Here is an 18,552-nt window from a genome sequence, read left to right on the forward strand (position 1 = left end):
TGTATCCTATCTTGGTCAGAAAAGTTCATGTGAGGAAATATCTTGAGTTTGGATTTAAAGCTTAGTTGGAATACAACATCCAGTTTGGGGCACATTTGGAGAATATGACTAGGGTAATGGAGACATTCTCTATAATTGTGAATATTTAACTTATAGGAGATAAGATGGGGGAACATGATAATAGCCTTCAAATATTTGACAGTTTGTCAAGTGGAAGAAGGGAAGAGGGGACAGACATTTATTAGGTACCAACTGTGTGCCAAGCACTGTGTTAAACACTTTACAAATATTTTCTTATTTGGAAAAAGGATTTGACTTGTTCAGATTGATGTTAAGACTAGAATCAATGGATTTAAGTTACAAGAAAACAGGGATTAATTCAACTCAAGATAATAATTTACTGACAGTAATATGGCTGGCCAAGTCTGTTTTAGGTTGTCTAAACAATGAGGAAATAGGGGAGATTTTATTTTTTTTAATTAATATATTTGTTTTCATTTTTCTACAATCACTTCCATAAGTCTTAGATTTTCTCCCCTTCCCTCCTAAATCCCTCTCCAAGACAGTACGCTATCTTACATGGTTTCTATACATACATTTTTATTAGGCATATTTTCACATTAGTCATGTTGCATAGAGGAATTAAAATGAATGGGGGAAACCATGAGAAAAAAACCAAACCAAACCAAAACATAACACAAGAGAAAGTATTCTGCTTCATTCTGCAATCCAATTCCATAGTTCTTTTTCTGGATGTGGAGGGCATTTTGCCTCAAGAGTCCTTTGGGAATATTTTAGGTCCTTGCATTGCTGTGAAGGGCTAAGTCTACCAGAAAAATTTCTCACACACTGTGATTGTTACTGTGTACAGTGCTCTCCTGGTTCTGCTTATTTCACTCAGTATTAGTTCATGTAAGTCCTTCCAGGCCTCTCTGAAGTCTTCCTGTTCATCATTTCTTATAACACAATAGTATTCCTTTACATTCATACAACACAATTTGTTCAACCATTCCCCAATTGATGGGCTTCCAATAAGAGAGATTTTCAAGTAAGGTCAAAGAATGATCAGATTACTGTTTTAGGGACCTTAGGATACAACATGATATAGTGGTTAAAGGGCCAGGGAAGCTGTGTCTTCTCACAGATTTTTGTGTTCATCCTTCATTGCCAAAGAAGACCATGCCATCAGAGAAATGATGACATGACTTGCATTTGACTTCGTTTTGAGTGAGGGAGGGCTGTGCAGGTCACTAGCCTCACTTCTCCTCTGGAGCCATGTGAATTCAGTGACCACATATTCATCAGGATGACTGGAGATGACCCAGGATGCAATGGAAGACCTTGGAGGGTCCAGGCTGACTAGATTCTTCTCCTCCCCTCCCCTCTCCTCTTCTCTCCTCTCCTCTCCTACCTTAAACCTATTGCACTCTGAAGCTCATTAGTAACTGTTGCTGTTTCCCTTCAAGTCTGATGTCTTTCTTTTTCTATTCCTCATTGATGGGGCCATTCCCTGACTACTTCTTAAACAGGTCTACTCACTGAATGGGCGTTACCTCACCCTAACTGAGTACCTGAATAGGCCAAGCTCTCCCATTGAATCCTGGATCATCTCCAGTCATCTTGATGAATATCTGGTCAATGAATTCAGATGGCTCTGGAGGAGAAGTGAGATAAGTGACCTTGCACAGCCCTCCTGCACTCACAACAAAGTCAAGTGCAAGTCATGTCACCATTTCTCTGATGGTGTTGTCTTCCTCTGCAACAAAGGATGAACACAACAGCAATCTAAAAGAGAAATATTCAAATGGCAACGTGTCCTTAAGTTGACTTCTTTTTATTTATTTGCTTTTAGGGGGAAGAGGTGAAGAGAGTTGGGATCCTTTCACCACAGCTTTCTTTCTTCCAATCAACAGTAAACATACCTTCATTGGGCCTCTTAGGATATAGTATCACTACAGTTCAAAGCTATAAAGTTAGAAAGTAGTAATCTACCAAACAAGCTACTCCAATGAAAAATATAATTTGATGATGATGTCCCATTACTATCCATCGCCCATTCCATTTTTCCAGTCAAATTTGCCTCATGGATGCTCCATTTGACATTCCATCTCCTGTTTCCATGTTTCTCCCAGACCTCACTCCCCACCTCTGACTCCTGGAATCCCAAAGCCCCTTTAAGGGTGAGTTTAAGTGATACTTTATACTAGGGGTTTTTCATGATCCCAACAGCTATTAGTACTGGCCCCCCTCCCAATTAATTTGTATTTATTTACATTGACCCATCTGTGTTCAAGTACTTCTCCTCTAATAAAAAGTATGTTCCTCTAGGGCAGCACCTGTTTGATTTTTTTTGTCTTTGTAGCCCTAGTACTTGGCACAATGCCTAGCACAAAGGTACTTAGTGTTTATTGAATTGAATTGATAGGATATATTTAATAAAATAGACCCAACTTTGTGCTATGTGGCAATCAGTTTCATCTTGCTGGACCTGTTTTTCATCTGTAAAAAGAAGGCATCCCTGAGGTCCCATCCAGATCCAAAAATGTTGTGACTCTGTAATTGTGCAGAAAAGCGGTAGTCTGGTCAAGAAACTGACTTGTGCTAAACCACATAGTGGAGATGTGAATGGAAACAGTGGGTTGAGGATACTAACTCACGATCTTTGCTTCACAGAAAAGCAATAGCCATTTCTTACCGAAAAGCAAATGGAGATTGAGATGGAATTTGGATGAAAGGCCAAAGGAGGTGACTCGGGGTTTGAACTTAATTCTTATGAGATTTTTTGATGAAGATTGGTCCTATATTCTAGGACATGCCATTATCCAGATGATGTTCAGAAAATGTGGTTTGGGCCAGCTATGACCCATGACTGTTGTTTGCTAGAATTTTGTGGTCTAATTTTTAAGGGCAGTTAGGTGGCACAATGGACAAAGCTCTGGGCATAGAGTTCAAATCTGACCTCAGATACTTAGTGGCTAAGGATCCTGGGCAAGTTACATAACCCTGTTCACCTCAGTTTCCTCATCTATAAAATGAACTACAGAAAGAAATGGCAAATCACTCTAATATCTTTGCCAAGAAGACCCCAAATGGGGTCATCAAGAGTTGGAAATGACTGAACAACAATAAAACTTAAGGCACTTATTTACTTGTACAGTTTCTGTTAGCTAGAGAATTCTTCATTTTACAATGATAGAGAGTTTTGGGTGTCTGTTAAACATCTGTTAGGTTCCTGCTCCATGACAGATCACATGAGGCTCACTCAGGATGAAAGGGGGACGGTGTTGGGGTCTGAGTCTTTTCCTCACTTCTTCCCATGTTGCTCTGGAGCAAAATGCCTAATAGTGGCCAGAATCCAGAATCTGGCTTAGTTAATGAAAGCTCTCATCCTGTGTCTTTTAATCAAAGGTTCTCAGAACCCTAAGGAGCAATGGATTAAGGGGATTAACATGCAAGATTTTATTCCAAGTGATTGCCAAACGCCAGTCTGCAATGTCAGCACACCTTACCACACAGTAAATCAGAGTTTCTTGGTAAGACTCTTGACAATCTGCAAATATCTTCCTCTCCCCATGGGGCATGGAAGAGTTAAGGATATATTGCAAAACTCTGGAAAGTAACTAAGAGATCTGAACCCTTAATTCCTATCACTAATCTCCAAAAGCACTAGAGCAAGATGCTTTGAGATGTTTGAATTCCACAAATAGTAATCCAGTAAAGCCTGAACAGGCACTAGAAAAAAGGTCATCAAGCTCCTAACTGTGGATGAAATGAGGAGCTTATGATCATTTACATGAAAAGTCTCAGAGCTCTTTGTCATTGGGTGGTCTAGTGAAAAGAGCAATGAATAGAGAGATCTTCTGGAAAGAATCATAGAGTCAATACTCAAATCTCATTCCCAGCCCCCCTCCCCAACTGGACATGTAACCTGGATCAAGTCACAACCTCTCTGGGCCTCAGTTTCTTTATCTGTAAACTGGAAATAATTCTATTCTGCCTCTCTCACAAAATTCAAAATAAAATGAGATCATGGTGGTTAAGCCCTTTATAATTTTGAAACCATAAAATCAATCCACGAGAAATTTATTGCTATATATTTTGAATCCTCTCATATTCTGCTGTGTACATGACATGCTTTTTTCTTTTCTTATTTTGTATTTAAGTTTCAGTATTTAAGTTTATAATATGTTTCTTTTCCTTTTCTCTATCGTGTATTCAAGTTTTAGTATTTAAGTCTAAAATTAAAAGAAATTTAAAAAACCAATCCATGAGTCCTTATTGAGCGCTTCCTATATACTAGTCACTGTGCTAATGACTGGGAATAGAAAAGAAAGTGAAAACAATCTCTACTCCCCCCTCCTCCAAAAAAAGGTTACATTCTACTACAGAAAATTATATATATATATGTATATATATATACATATATATATGCAAGTATGTATGTGTACAATTCTGCATATGTGTAAAACACTTCAAACTGTTGCTACTATCTTTTCACCCTTTAAAATTAACAAATGGGGGGCAACAAAATTTGGAAATACTGTGAACTGAAAAGTAAAGAAAGAATTCAGTGCTTATTCTCCTAACCATTTATAATCCCAGTGGCACTCTATAAGAACTAAGAGTGGCAAATAAGAAATAATACAGGTGTAATGCACTTAACAAAATCAATAAGTTCCTAAAAAGCTATATGTAAATTGATTTTTCTTTTATAAATAAAGATCTTCCTATTTAAAGGAGCCCTTCAGTGAATTTTTATAAGTAAATCATTTTGTAATTATCATCTTCTAAACCTGTCTTATAAGTGAGGATTTTCATATTTTAGGTAGCTAGGGTCACTCTTCTACCACATATAACGGAAACTGATAAGCAGAGTAAGTTTATTCATAGGCTACAGTTACCTCAGCATCAGTGTGATTGGCTTATTTGTGCATATTCTATTCAGATTATATGTACTCATCAGATTTGACCAGCAAGTTTGTACTTTCAGTGAGAGCATGTCGTTTCATCTTCACTCCTCTCCTCGTTGTTTCCAATATGCCCTCTCTTGCTAAAGCCATCTGCCCCATATAGTTCTTTGAGGACAAGAACTGTTTCATTTTTGTCTTTTAATCTCTCGGGTTGAGCACTGTGCCTGGTAGTTTTCCGCTTTGGAAAAGGGGTGTGTGGTTTTTCCTCATGATCAGAAATAGGAACTGGGCTGACTGCAAAGAAAATGAGCATTCTACCACTGCCAGACTCTCTGCCCTCTTTTTTACCCTTCCCCCAGTCCTGTGTTCTGCTGATTCATGAGATTCAGGTGCCCTGTGAAAAAGCAGCAAGTCCCTTTAATTTTTCCATATGGGTCTCTAACCTTTGAAGATCTTTCATTTTTGTCTTCATTCCCTCCTCTAGGCTCTGCAACGTAGTCATTATATGAACTATTAATGGTGAGATATATATATATTATGATCTTTCAAATTTTCACAGAAAGATGACATTTCTGAGTCATTATTTATTGGAACAGGGATTACAAATAGTGGCTGGAAAGGATAATTACCCAAAGTCCTACATTTAGAAAAAATTGGTGCATATGGAGATAACAGCGCAATATTTTGAGATGTGCCAGCTTTCTAAAAATAGAGAAATATGGTGATTATCACTGGAATTAATTCAAGAACATTCAGAATGAGATGACTAATGTTAAGGAATACCATTTCTGCAATACCACTCACAAGGAGCTAAATTTCATACCCCACATACCATAATCCTTTTGAGGAAACTGGTCCTAGGAGCCCTTGTAAGTGAAAAAAGAAAGGTTAGGAACAAACAATCAACTCAAATGAGCAATAGCACATCATAGTTCTCATCTGTTTAGAGTTAGGCTAACTGCTAGTGAAGCTTCTCATAGACCTTCTTCCCTATCCCTCTCCCCAAAAGTGACAGAAGGGGCCCGTAGTTATTATTACCTTTAAACAGACTGGCAGGCTGGGGACAAAAGGGATAGGCATACTACCAATAGCAGATTTAATCAATAAAGCATGGCAAGATACATTTATTAAACACTGACTGTTCTAGGCAGGGCAGCTAGGTGGCACGGTAAATAGGGTGCCAGACCTAGGGTCAGGAAGACATCTTCCTAAGTTCAAATCTGGCTGCAGACCCTGGGCAAACCCTGTCTCCATTTTCTCATATGTAAAATGAGCTAGAGAAGGAAATGGCAAACCACTTCAGTATCTTTGCCAAGAAAACCCCTAAAGGAGTCATGGAGAGTCAGACATGACTGAAAATGTCTCAACAACAACAAATGTTCTAGGCACTGTGCAAAGCAATGGGAATAGAAATATTTGCAAAAAGAAAGACAGTTTTTCACTTCAAGGAGTTTACATTCTACCAGCAAAAGACAACATGCAAAAAAATCCTTACAAAAGGGAGATGAAAATGGGCAGAAAGCGAGGAAGCATTTCTTAAGCTTATTATGACTGTGTACCAGACCCTGTTTGCCTCAGTTTTCTCATCTATAAAAATGATTTAGAGAAGGAAATGACAAACCATTCCAGTATTTTTGCTAAGAAAACCCCAAATAGGGTCACCAAGACTCAGACATGACTGAAGTGACGAAACTACAAATGAGACACTGTGCTGAGCTCTAGTGATACAGAGACGGGGAATCGATCTCTGACTTCAGAGAGCAATACAGACAAGAAAAGGCAGATTGTCTTAATAAGAGAGTGCAAATTGGAAGCAAATAGGAATGAAGTAAAGATGAAACAATTTCACTGGAGGTAAAAACTTGCTCCTCAAATCTCCTAAGTGAATAGAACAGAATAGAATGTGCACAAGCAGACACATGCATGCGTGTCAAGGTGGGGAGAAAGGAGAGTACCATGCTGAAGTGGTCTCACTTTAAATTCAGGAAGATCTGAACTTATGTCTTTACTGTAACACTTGTGAGCTCTGTGACCATGAGCAAGTTACTTAACCACTCAGAGATCCAGGCATCTTTCTAGGACTTTAACTTGCTGCTTTGCATTTGAGGAGGAAGTATCGACCCCGCCAGCTTTTGGACTATCATTGAGAGTTGTTGCATCATTATGTGACTAACCTAGATATGAGCCTCCATGAACTTAGTTCAAGTAAAAGACATAAAGTTTTTCATTGGATTCCTATTTGAAGGTTTATCAGTTGGTAAGACCAATGATTGAGAAGGATTAATTGATTAAATCCTTCCCCAAAGTTGTATTTGAGGAAGGATCATAGCACTTAAGAGCTGACAGGTATCTCAGAAACAGAATAATACAATCACACAGTGTCAAGGGAGGAAAAGATTTTATTTTTCTCTAGACTCCAAACTCCTAGCATTATTAGTTGGCAGGACCTACCAAAGGGTCGTCTCCACGCCATGATCAGATATAGGATAGGACATACATGTGTATAAAATGTATATTCATATAATTCATATGTACATGTATTATTATTTTATTTATATTTTCTATGAAATATTTTATATGTTTATATGAGCATGTATATGCAATATATATGTTTGTGAGTATGTGTTCATATATATAAATAGATATGCATATATCTGTATGTGACTATGGCTAGAATTATGGTTGATTTGTGTTTCCTAATCATTAGTTGTAAACATGACTAAAAAAGGGGGGGGAAGATTGTCCCATGACCATAAGTTGTTGTTTTCTAACCCCTTTGAATTAATTTTTACTATTGTTCAACATTTCTAGTCTATATAAACCCTTCTATGCCTATTAAATCTATTATACTTGAATTCATTCACATAAAAACACTGAGCACTTACTATGGGCAAGATGTTCATCAAGATATGTGATTGGGTAAGACATAGTCCCTGACTCCAAGGAGCTGGTGGTTTAATTTGTAGTCAGGCTTTTGGATTCTAGGAAAACAAAATCACAGCTATTCAATTATCATAAGCCTGGCTGCCACTCAGTATTCCCAGTGTACTTAGTCCACATTAAGGAAAATAAATTCTTAGAACAAGACAGAATCCAAATTTGGTAGTACTAGGGCTTGATCTAAAACTATCCTATCCTGAACATGAGCTACAGAAACTGAAATGAGATGAAGGGTAATTTGGGATTAACTTCCAACAGGAAGATATTACTGAATACCTGTGTTGATACAGAAGCCTGTAAACACAACAGGCTCTAAAAAAGCAGACAAATGACACTGGAAGACCCTTTCTGTCCCGACACATCTTTCTTACTGGCATGCCATGGAGAATGATCCCTTTTGACCTGGTAGAAATTCCCACAATTAGAATCTCTTAAGGGTGAAGAACACTGGCCTCAGAAGGTTCTATCTCTCCAGTGGTCCTCTCCCATTAGCACATTAGCATTAAGAGGGATTAATTTATTAAATCCTTCCACAAAATTCTACTTGAGGAAGAATCACAGAATTTAAGAATTGGTGGGGACCTCAGAAACAGAAGCATGAAATAGCAGAATGTCAATATTGGAAGAGACTTTAGCTGCCATCTAGCCTAGCCAGTACTTGAAGAATCATTTCTACAACACACTTAAGGAGTGATCTTCCAGCCTCTACCTGAAAAAAACAAATAAGGGGAAATCCATTATCTCCTGAAGCAAGTTGTTTCTTTTTAAATGTATCACTTTTGGAAGTTTTTTCCCCTTTCAACAAGGCTAAATTTGTCTAATTCCCACCCCATTAATCCTAACTCGTCCCTTTGGGGTTAAACTGAGGGGAAGAGGGACTAGATTTGTGATCTCATTGATATAGAGAACTTGTTAATGAGCAAATTCTTTCATGTGAGATGGTACATTCTTTGCAATCTATAGTCTTGGAAACGTTCCTGGGGGCACTGAGAGATTAAGTCTTTTTGACTCTTTGACTCACAGTCCAATTATCTCTCTACTATGCCAAAATGAACAAGTCTAACTTTTGTTTTCCAGTTGCAGTCCTCCAAATGTTTGAAATTCACTACAACATTCCCCTGTTCTTCAAACTTAAGCCCACTCCCATTACTTCAATCGATCTTTATGTAACATGAATTTGAAGCTATTTTCTTTTGAAGACTCTTCATCTTGTTACTCCATACTAAAATGGCAGCTAGGTGGTGCAGTGAATAGAGCACCAGGCCTGGAGTCAGGAAGACCTGAGTTCAAATCAGACATTTACTAGTTGTATAACCCTGGGCAAGTCACTTAACCCTGTTTGCTTCAGTTTCCTCATCTCTAAAGTGAACTGTAGAAGGAAAAGGCAGACCCCTCTAGTATCTTTGCCAAGAAAGCCCCAAATAAGGTCACCCATAGTTGGATGACTCAACAACTCAACAACAACAAGATACTAAAAGGTGGTGGCCAGAACTGAGCACAGCACTCTAGAAACAGTGAGAATAGGGCAAAGCATAGCATGATCAACATTTCTGTATCCCCAGAAGTATATCTGGAAATATATTCCAGGATGATGGTGGCTTTATTCACTGTCATATCATAGTTTACTGTTATTAAGTCCATGAAAACATTGAAATTTTTTTTCAACGAAGTTTCACTTGTGCCTTTCCCATCATAAACTTCTGAAATTGATTTTTTGAACCCAAATGTAAGTCTTTACATTTATCTCTGAGTCCAATTCATACTTGAAAAAGAATCTTTCCAACATCCTACCTTTTAAGTGGTCATCCAGACTCTGATAGAAACTTGCCAGTGAAGAGACTTGGCTATCTCCTGAGACAGTCTATTACACTTTAAGATAGTCTTAACTCTTGCTATTTCAATGGCTCATCAGGGGGTGGAGGCAACACTGGATGTTCAAGACTATGCTAGTGGTTTGACAGATTCTACCACTATATAAAATCTTCAGTTAAACATAAAATCCCAAGGCCATCCTTGAAAAATTTGGAATAGGTTGATCACCAGAAGTTTGGTCACCAAGTAATGAATTATTTCAACCTTGGCCAATTTAAGATAGTTTATTATGAGTCGGCCATAGGCAGAGGAATAGGCTAGCTAAGTTGAAAGGTTTATTACTAGAAGGTTGGGCAGATGTTGATTTTTGGAGGTCATAGTAAGTTCTGATTCACAAAGGTATAGAAGGGTTGCAATCTACATCAATGGAGGGAGTACCTTTAAAAAATGGAATCAGAAATTAAGGACTATTCTGATATACCCTACCAAGGTATTTTAGGGGCTGCAAATCCCAGGATTATTCTAGCAAAATTGTGAACATATAATATTATACCTTTTTATAAAGTGCTTTGCAAAGCTTAACATGCCATATAAATACTGGCATCATCATCACCTGAATTTTTGCCACCAGGTGATAAATTACTTCAGCTATAGAAATTCAAGAAGATAGTAGATACACTAAGGTAAAGAGGAATTGAAATCTGCATCAGTGGAGGGAGTGCCTAGACCAATAAAATCATGGATTCTAAGATCACAGGATCAGAACTCAAGAGTTGGAAGGGAACTCATCTAGTCCAGCCCTCTAATTTTTCAGATGGAGAAACCAAGACCCAAAGTGATTAAGGATTTCTCTAAAGTCATACATATAATAAGCTTCCAAATCCCAAGTGCTGTTTAATAATTTAATTTGTTGGGGTTGGGAGAGTGGAGAGAAGATGCAGAGAAGAGAATAGAACAGGAAAATTTTAAAGAGAAAGAACTGGGTGGTGAAAACTTGGGGAAGAGTGTCAGGAAGGCTAGCCAGTCTTGAAAAACTGTAGTTGGTCCAGAGATTCACTTTTAAGTGAAAGACTGACTCTACCTTTAAATAAAAGGTATGACACTCTCAAATATACTCTTAGTAGAAGGAAACTTAAAGCTTCCTAATCTCTTCTTTTAATACCAGAGGGACTTCAGGTTATTAGATACATGTCACCCCAGTGGGAAGAAGTATGTACAATATGCATAAAGACCTAGATGGTCAACAAAACAATAAGTCTCAAGCTCTGATTTGTAGTATTTGCTGATTTTTGAGGTATAAATGGTAACAGTGAAAATTTAACAATCAGCTCTCTGGTTCAGAAAAAAAGTTGACTTCAGCACACCCCTGTGATACATCCTGGTAAGGGGAATTTGTTATTGAACTTAGGGATGCATACTGTCCAACTTTTGGCTAGACTAGTTCCACTTGAATGTCCAATGATCTTCAGCCTATTCAAGCTTTAAGTGGGATGGCAAAGGTCCTCCATGCATTTACTTCTATTTACTGTTCTTTTCTTTCATGTGTTGTTGTTACATGGTTGGTTGGTTAGTTTTTACTTGTAAAGAATTCTAATTTGTGCTCAAGTATCTTTGCAAACTCATGCACCTGAGTATAAACCATCCAGAATGCATATTGAATCCTTAAGCATTCTGCACATAGTCAACGTAAGGGAATGGAAATACGGCAGCAAGAGAGGAAAGGTAAATGACAGAGAAAAGTGCAATAGCCCCCAAATAGTAACTGTCAATGTGCCACCAAAAATTTTAAAAGCAAGAAACTTCACAGATACAATGAAAGCTGGGAAGACATTTTTAAATCAGGATTATTAAAAATCCCAGAGTATGGGATTCATATCTTTCAGCCATAAAATTATGTTCTTCTCTAAATCCATCTTCAAATTAAGTTATAAGAAAGAAGGATGACAGCTTTAAAGTCTTACATAGCTCTAAAGATCATCTAATCTAACATCTTCATTTTACATATTAAGAAACTGAGGACAGAGAGGAGAAAGATGTGCTCAAAGTCAGACAGAAAACATGGTAAAAATTCAAACCTGGGTAGTCTGACTTCACAGCCAGTGTTCTTTCCACTATACTTACTTGAACTTGCCAGGTCACCTGAAAATAGAGACCCTAAAAAGGATCCATGTTTGCCTTCAAATATATTTAATCTCACACAGTCTTTATCAATGGTAACGATGAGGCAGCTAGGTGGCGCTACAGGGCACTGAAGTCAGAATTAGGAAGACCTGAGTTTGAATGCTTCCTCAGAGCCTTATTAGTGATGTGACCCTGAGCAATTTGTTTAATCTTTCTGGGGCTCAGTTTTCTCATGTATCAAATCAAGGAGTTGGACTCAATTCCCTTGAAAGTTCCTTTCACCTCTAACTCTATGAAACCCACAATCTTGGACATCCTCCTACTTTACATTCTCTGCCAGTAAAGTGGGAGGGGAATTCCCTCTACTACAGTCATTCAGTTTCTCATGAGGTGAACTACTTCACATCCTAAAGAGGGATGCAAAATCTTGACAGTCTGAAAAATAGACTGTCCATAGTCAAAATCAATTCAAGGACCAGATGCCTTTGGTTCTTAGATGAACTACTTGATCATATTGAAAAGATGGCAACTCTAGGTCAAGGACACATTTCAAAAACAGGAGGGCAAATAGACACACACAACTACCAAGGGACAGAGATGACATTTGCTACCGTCTTTCAATTCAGTATTTCAACGATTCTTGATTTCTTTGGTTACCTCTATAGAGCATGTTACATTGTTCGTGCCTAGTAAATGGTCTTCATGCATTACTATGACCAAGAAATTCAACAACTACTACTCAATTTTCCAGTAACAAACCTCTCAGAATTTAACTGGGCTGATCGTCTGCCAATGACAGTGAAACAATTCACCGAAACTTTTCCAGCACAAAAGAACCTACCAGAGAATATATTTCAACGGTATAGTCAGTAAGAACCCAAGTTCATCTCTATACCATAATAAGGCCCAAGTCTCTGGACCTCAATTTCCTTATCTGTAAAATAAGTGGCCTAGATAACTCCTAAGGTTCTTTTCAGCTCTAAGTCTACGAGCCCATGATTAGAATGAGGGAATGATTAAACACAGAATCTTGTCTTGGGACAACTCTTAATTATATATTTCTACTGATCATTGGCTAGAAAGAAGCCTAAAGGGTTATCCTTCCAGATGGAAGGAAGCACTTGATGAACAGAAACATTTTTTAAAAAATATTTGGATAAGGAAGTAAGGACCCTTCATTTGGAATCAAGTAAAACTCTGAAGCATGTAGCATTTTTCAGTGAAAGACAGGTATATTCTTGATTTCATTGTGGGGCTGACAAAAGAGACCTTACATCATTCTCCCTCTCAGTGATGCCCTTTAGCATGAAACATGAAAAGAAGATCTCTGTAATTGTGCCAAATCAGCAAGAAAAGGAATTAACTCTATAGTTACCGTATTCTGACTCACACAATGTTAGAGCCAAAAGAGACCTGGGAAGGTATCTAGGCTAACCCCTTCCATATAGAAATGAAGAAACTAAGACCCCAAGAGGTGAAAAAAAATTGATTTTATATGCTCACTCTTGACCCTTAAGATAGATTACATAATAAATTCATGAGAAATGAATCCACGCTTAGATTCATTACAATTTTCTGAGATTCTTTGTGAAGATATTGGGAAGAATACTGTCTCCCTATTTCTGCTCCTGTTTAAATTTGAACATCTGAATGGTTGTTTGAAACATCTTTTCAAATATACCTTCTGTTGCATTAAGGAGAGTTGCCTATACTTAATTATTGCAGGAAGTTATTGGGTGTGGCTTACTGATAAAACATGTTGGAAACATCCAATTCACCACTAGGAGGAATCTCCTGGAATCAAGGGATAAGGACATTATTTTTAATCTGTTCAAACCTTGCAAAAGTGAAACCAGCAAAATTAGGATTCTAAACCACATTCAAACTCCCTGTTCAATGAGGTTCTGGCACACAACATGGCTCTTTTCATTTTGGCTAAAGCTAATTTTTTTTTTTTAACAAAAGGAAACACCCACATCTCTTGTGCCTTGCCTGCTTCTCTCCATACTAACACACCTTGCAAGATTTTCACTGTCTTCCATGTGCACTGTAATTAAGCTATATCATATGAGGCCCAAGGCATTTTAATATCTAGAGCAATAAAATGTCAGCTAGTCATTAATTTTTCCTCCTCCTCCTACTCCTTCACTCCATCCCTTCTCCATTCTCCACATCCTTCTCCACCTTTTCTCTTCCCAGGCTCCTGACACAGCAAGACCTAGCAGAGGCTATTTACTGAAATAGTTCATTAATGCTGGTTTCCCACCTATTTACAGTAAACTGCAACTTGGAAATATATGATAGCTTTCTTTTCTGCTTCTCATGCGGAAGAGGAAGGAAGTGCAAAGCCCTCCACCCCCTCCCACTCTGCTCTATTGGATTTCATGGGTGTGGCAGAGTTGAGACCTTAGCTGGATCTTGCTGGGTCTTTTTTTTTTTCCCTTCCAATGGCAGAGATGATGAAAAGATGGCTGGGAAAGGATGGAAGCCATCAGCTTCTGCCCTTGAGGTCTAGGATCAAATCACCACTTATTGAATCCCTCATGTAATACAAATGCCACTCAGTGTTCCAGTGAGCCCACACCCTTATTACAGTAGTTCCATCTGTTCTGAGTGATAGTCTACTGAGAGCTAGCTGCATGTACATTGAACACTCCCAAGACTGGTCCATATGCCCTATGAAGATTTTTTCAGACCCAGTTGCATATATCTGCAAACCATGTACCTTAATATGGCTATCCAGATATATGATATGACATATATCTCATATATGTGTGTGTATGCTTTTCTCCCATTTGTGCTGTTTCTGCTTGTGATTAAACACATATAGCTATAGAGGAATCATGATTGCATATGGATGGATATACATGAACATAAGTACGTGTGTGCATGCACATACATAGATATACTTTCCCAAATCTGTGACTGTAGATTCAGCAGTTTTCACATCAGAGAAACCATATATGAGGCTGTCAGTAAGGATTTGACTAATGGCAGCTGGCTTCATTTTAGGAGGAAGACTCCTACTTCTAATTCTCCTTCTTAAAAATCATGCTTAGTTTCCTTTGTCAAAGATTTTTTGTGTGTATGTATATGTATATAGGGTGGGAAACAATCTCTTGTACCGGCATTGCTTCCTTTCCAAAATTAAAGCTTCTTTAAGGAAAAGGATTGACTTCCCAAATAGGGTTCCTCCTTCCCAAATTTTATTTCACCAGAGAGGCAACCTTAGTTCATCTCTCTGACAATGTGCATAACCTGGCCACCTGTGTCCTCTAGATTGCTATATTAAAAGGAAAACAGGAGGGGAGCATCCTTACTTAAAGCATGTGCATCTGAAGCCTAAATTGTCTGAACCACGGACCAGCCCCCTGGAAGTACTGCAGGAAGGGCCACACCCCCACGGCTCTTCTCTGAACACCCCGGGCCCCACAAAACCCCCAAATCTGCTACTTTTTTTTTTTTAAAGAATCTGCTCTGCCTCTCTCCTCCCATTGCTCAGTCATTCTGCTTGTCTGCCTTCCTCTTCCTCTTCCGTCTTCATCAGCCTCTACCTCCACCCCTCAAACCCACATTGCTAGCTGAACGTGCTCCTCCCTAGCTGTCTGCACCAAGCCCACTCCCCTCCACCCCACCCTTTTCGGATTTTTACCGAGTGGATTACAAATTGCCAAGTATCCAATACCTGCATGGGAAGAATGCCCAAATCCTCTTTGCAACCCCCAGCCCGTGGCCATGATTCTACACGGATTTCTTTGCCCAGGGCTTCATGTGTGTTTAAGTGTGTGCGCACACACACACACACACACACACACACACACACACCCCACCACCACCACCACCACCACCACCCCGCATACATTTTCTCCTCAACCCTCCTCAGAGATCTACTGTATGCCCCAAAGAGTGTTCCAATCCCAATTTGAGATAGCTGGTAACTGCGGAATCCTATAAACCGTCCTTTTTTTTAATTTCCTCTGTCAAGTTTCCAAAATGCCTCTGAAGATATAAGTGAGTAATATGAAAGAGAGAGAAAAAAGTGGGGGTGGGGTCGAAGGAGGGAGCCTGGGGGCTGGAAATCTGGTATTTGTCCCTCTTCCGGATGAAAATGAGTCACCTGCTCATTATCTTTAGCCTCGGGTGTCTCTGGCCCTGGAAGCCCCGGAAGGATCCAAAGGGAACCAGTTTTTTGCTTTTTTTTTTTTCTTTTTTAAGAAAAGAAGAAAGAAAAAGAGGAAAGAGGAAAAAAAACCTGGTTTCCAACAGGTAACACCCGGCTAGTGTTTCCCATCCCATCGGAGCTCCAAGCTCCTAGGGGCGTGGTCCACCCTCTCCTCAGACCAGCTGGTGCACAGTTGTCTAACTGCTCTTACTATGAAGGGGATCATGAAGAGGGCTTCCCCCCCCCCCCTTCACGTCCAATTGCTTTTTCTGTAAATTAATTATTTCCTTCAATCTATCTAATAAAAATATTTTAGTCACCCACAAGCATATTTTTTCCTTAATAAAAAACCTTCCCACGTTTTTGTTTTTTGGAAGTCCACCTGCCCCCGTTCCAAGGCATATGCATGTAAGAAATAAAGCATCTCTAGCTGCACATCGGAAGGAACTGCATGACAGAATAGGCAGATTTAGCACGGAAAAATCACCCCCACATGCATCCTATCATTCTGTACAGAAGATAAAGACTTCTCTATTTCTCAGGCCACCTCTTCTCTCCCCCGACCACGGTAACATCATCCTACCTTTCTACATGCACACCTTCAAAACCAGAGATATCAAACCCTGAACATGTCAGTAACCCAAAGAATCCTGCTTTCTCGCCAGCCAAGCACGTTTTCAAGATTTTTCCCCATCAGTGACCACACGCTAAACCCAAACCATAAAGAAAACGTGAATAAAGGCAGGGAAGTATCACTCAGCAGATGTTAAGGAAATGGAAGCATCATGTCCAGACTAGAAGCAGTTAAAAGATTTTTTGTCCCTTCAGTCCAAGAGTCTGGGAATTTCTTACCAGTAAGTAGAAAAAAAAATCTTTAGCTCTACCTGTTTTGTTCTTCTCATACAGCACAGCATGATTGTATTGTCCCTTCCCCTCTTCTTCTTCCTTCCTTCCTTCCTTTCCTGCTCTCTCTTTCTTATTTCCCCCCTCTCCACCTCTTTTCTGCTTCCCCTCTCTCTCTCACACACACACACACCAGGGCAGTTAGCAGCAACTGTAAGGTCCTCAGCTATTGCTCATCACATAGGCTCTCTCTCTCTCTCTCTCTCTCTCTCTCTCTCTCTCTCTCTCTCTCTCTCTCTCTCTCTCTCTCTCTCTCTCTCTCTCTCTCTCTCTCTCTCTCTTCCTCCCTCCCTTTCTCTCCCTCTATCCCTCCCTCTCCTCCTCCCTCTCGCTCTCTCCCCTTCCTCTTTTACCCCCTCCCTTTCTCTCTCCTTCCCTTCCCTTCTCTATCTGCCTCTTTCTTTCTCTCTCCCTCAGTATCTTTCCCAGAATTGTTCACTAGCTCTCAATGACTAGTCACCTCCCCCAGCCCCCACCCCCATTCTAGACAGCCACCCCCTCCCAGTCCCCTGCCAGTCTCATGAATATTTAAACATCTCCAATCTGGACCCAATTACCCACTGACTTTCCCACTACACTGAGAGGATGGGGGTGGGGGGTGCGAAGAAAGATATTACAGCTTTTTTAGGGCACTGGGTGAGGTATATTTGGGGTAAAGGGGGCTTGAAGGGGTCCTTACATTTTCTAAAACTCTTGCTTTCCTCCTTTTCTATCAGAGTAGCAAAAGAAAGGAACATCCATCCCTAGACAGGTTTTTTTTCAATGCTAATGCAGTGAGTGAGGTTATGTCTGCCATTTAGGCTTCATACACAGGTAAACTATGCCTAGCCTAAGTTCCCTCAAGATTAGCAACATACGTAGGGGGTCATCTACCTCTTTTTCCATAAACATACACAGTATTTAAAAGAGTTACGCAAATACATACATTTCACACATGCTGAATACAGAAACATATTAACTACATGTATACATATATATGTTCCATATATTAACTGATGCACGTTCTTCATATTATGCTTTTGTCAAACTTCTGAGTACTTAAATTTAAGGAACAATGTATAGCATTTGGGAAATAAATCCACATCTTTTGTGGCATTAAGTCCTCCCATAATCCTCACACTTCTATGTGACATGCATGACTTCTACCAATTTACCCTGAAAATCTGAGTACAGTTGAACAGTAGAGCTGGAACACATTGATGCTGACCACAGTGCCAATGAATCAGTGTGGGGAAATGAAAAAAAAAAGGGAAACACTTTGCCTGCCTAGCCTTGGAGGGACCAATAAGCCACATCTTATTTATCTGAAGCCTAAGTGATAGTTCTTGATGAATTTCACAATTTGGGAGGGAAAAGAAATATCATTTATTAAAACAGAATATATAATGCATAACATGCATGTGCATCTGTTAGTATACTGCAGCATATGTGTGTATGGTTAATACATTTGTGCATTCTTTCTACATATGGGACATTTTTAAGAGAAGAAAAATATTTCTCATAAAACAGATCATTAATTATACCTACAAAAATATTTAGACATTCAGGTAACCTATCTCCAGTGTCCTTTCATGTTTTATATATTTACAGATCTCAAAGAATTTTTCAAATATTCACCCACTAATTAATGATAACATACCAATTTGGTATAGAGATTCCAAAGAGAATCTGCAAGAGAATATGCAGTAGAAGAGATTTCTTTGA

The 18,552-nt window shown here is 39.1% G+C and overlaps 1 protein-coding gene across 1 annotated transcript in view; it reads right to left on the reverse strand.

Moving 5' to 3' along the window:
* The window catches only part of GAP43 (growth associated protein 43), a 132,122-nt gene extending 115,035 nt beyond the window's left edge, over positions 1-17,087 (reverse strand). The window contains exon 1 of the mRNA XM_072613947.1: positions 16,830-17,087. Within this exon, the coding sequence (XP_072470048.1) occupies positions 16,830-16,859 (30 nt within the window). The 5' untranslated portion in view covers positions 16,860-17,087. The remainder of the gene's footprint in view (positions 1-16,829) is intronic.
* Positions 17,088-18,552: the final 1,465 nt, after the last annotated feature.

This window comes from Notamacropus eugenii, chromosome 5, assembly GCF_028372415.1.
Source record: "Notamacropus eugenii isolate mMacEug1 chromosome 5, mMacEug1.pri_v2, whole genome shotgun sequence".
Classification (NCBI taxonomy): domain Eukaryota; kingdom Metazoa; phylum Chordata; class Mammalia; order Diprotodontia; family Macropodidae; genus Notamacropus; species Notamacropus eugenii.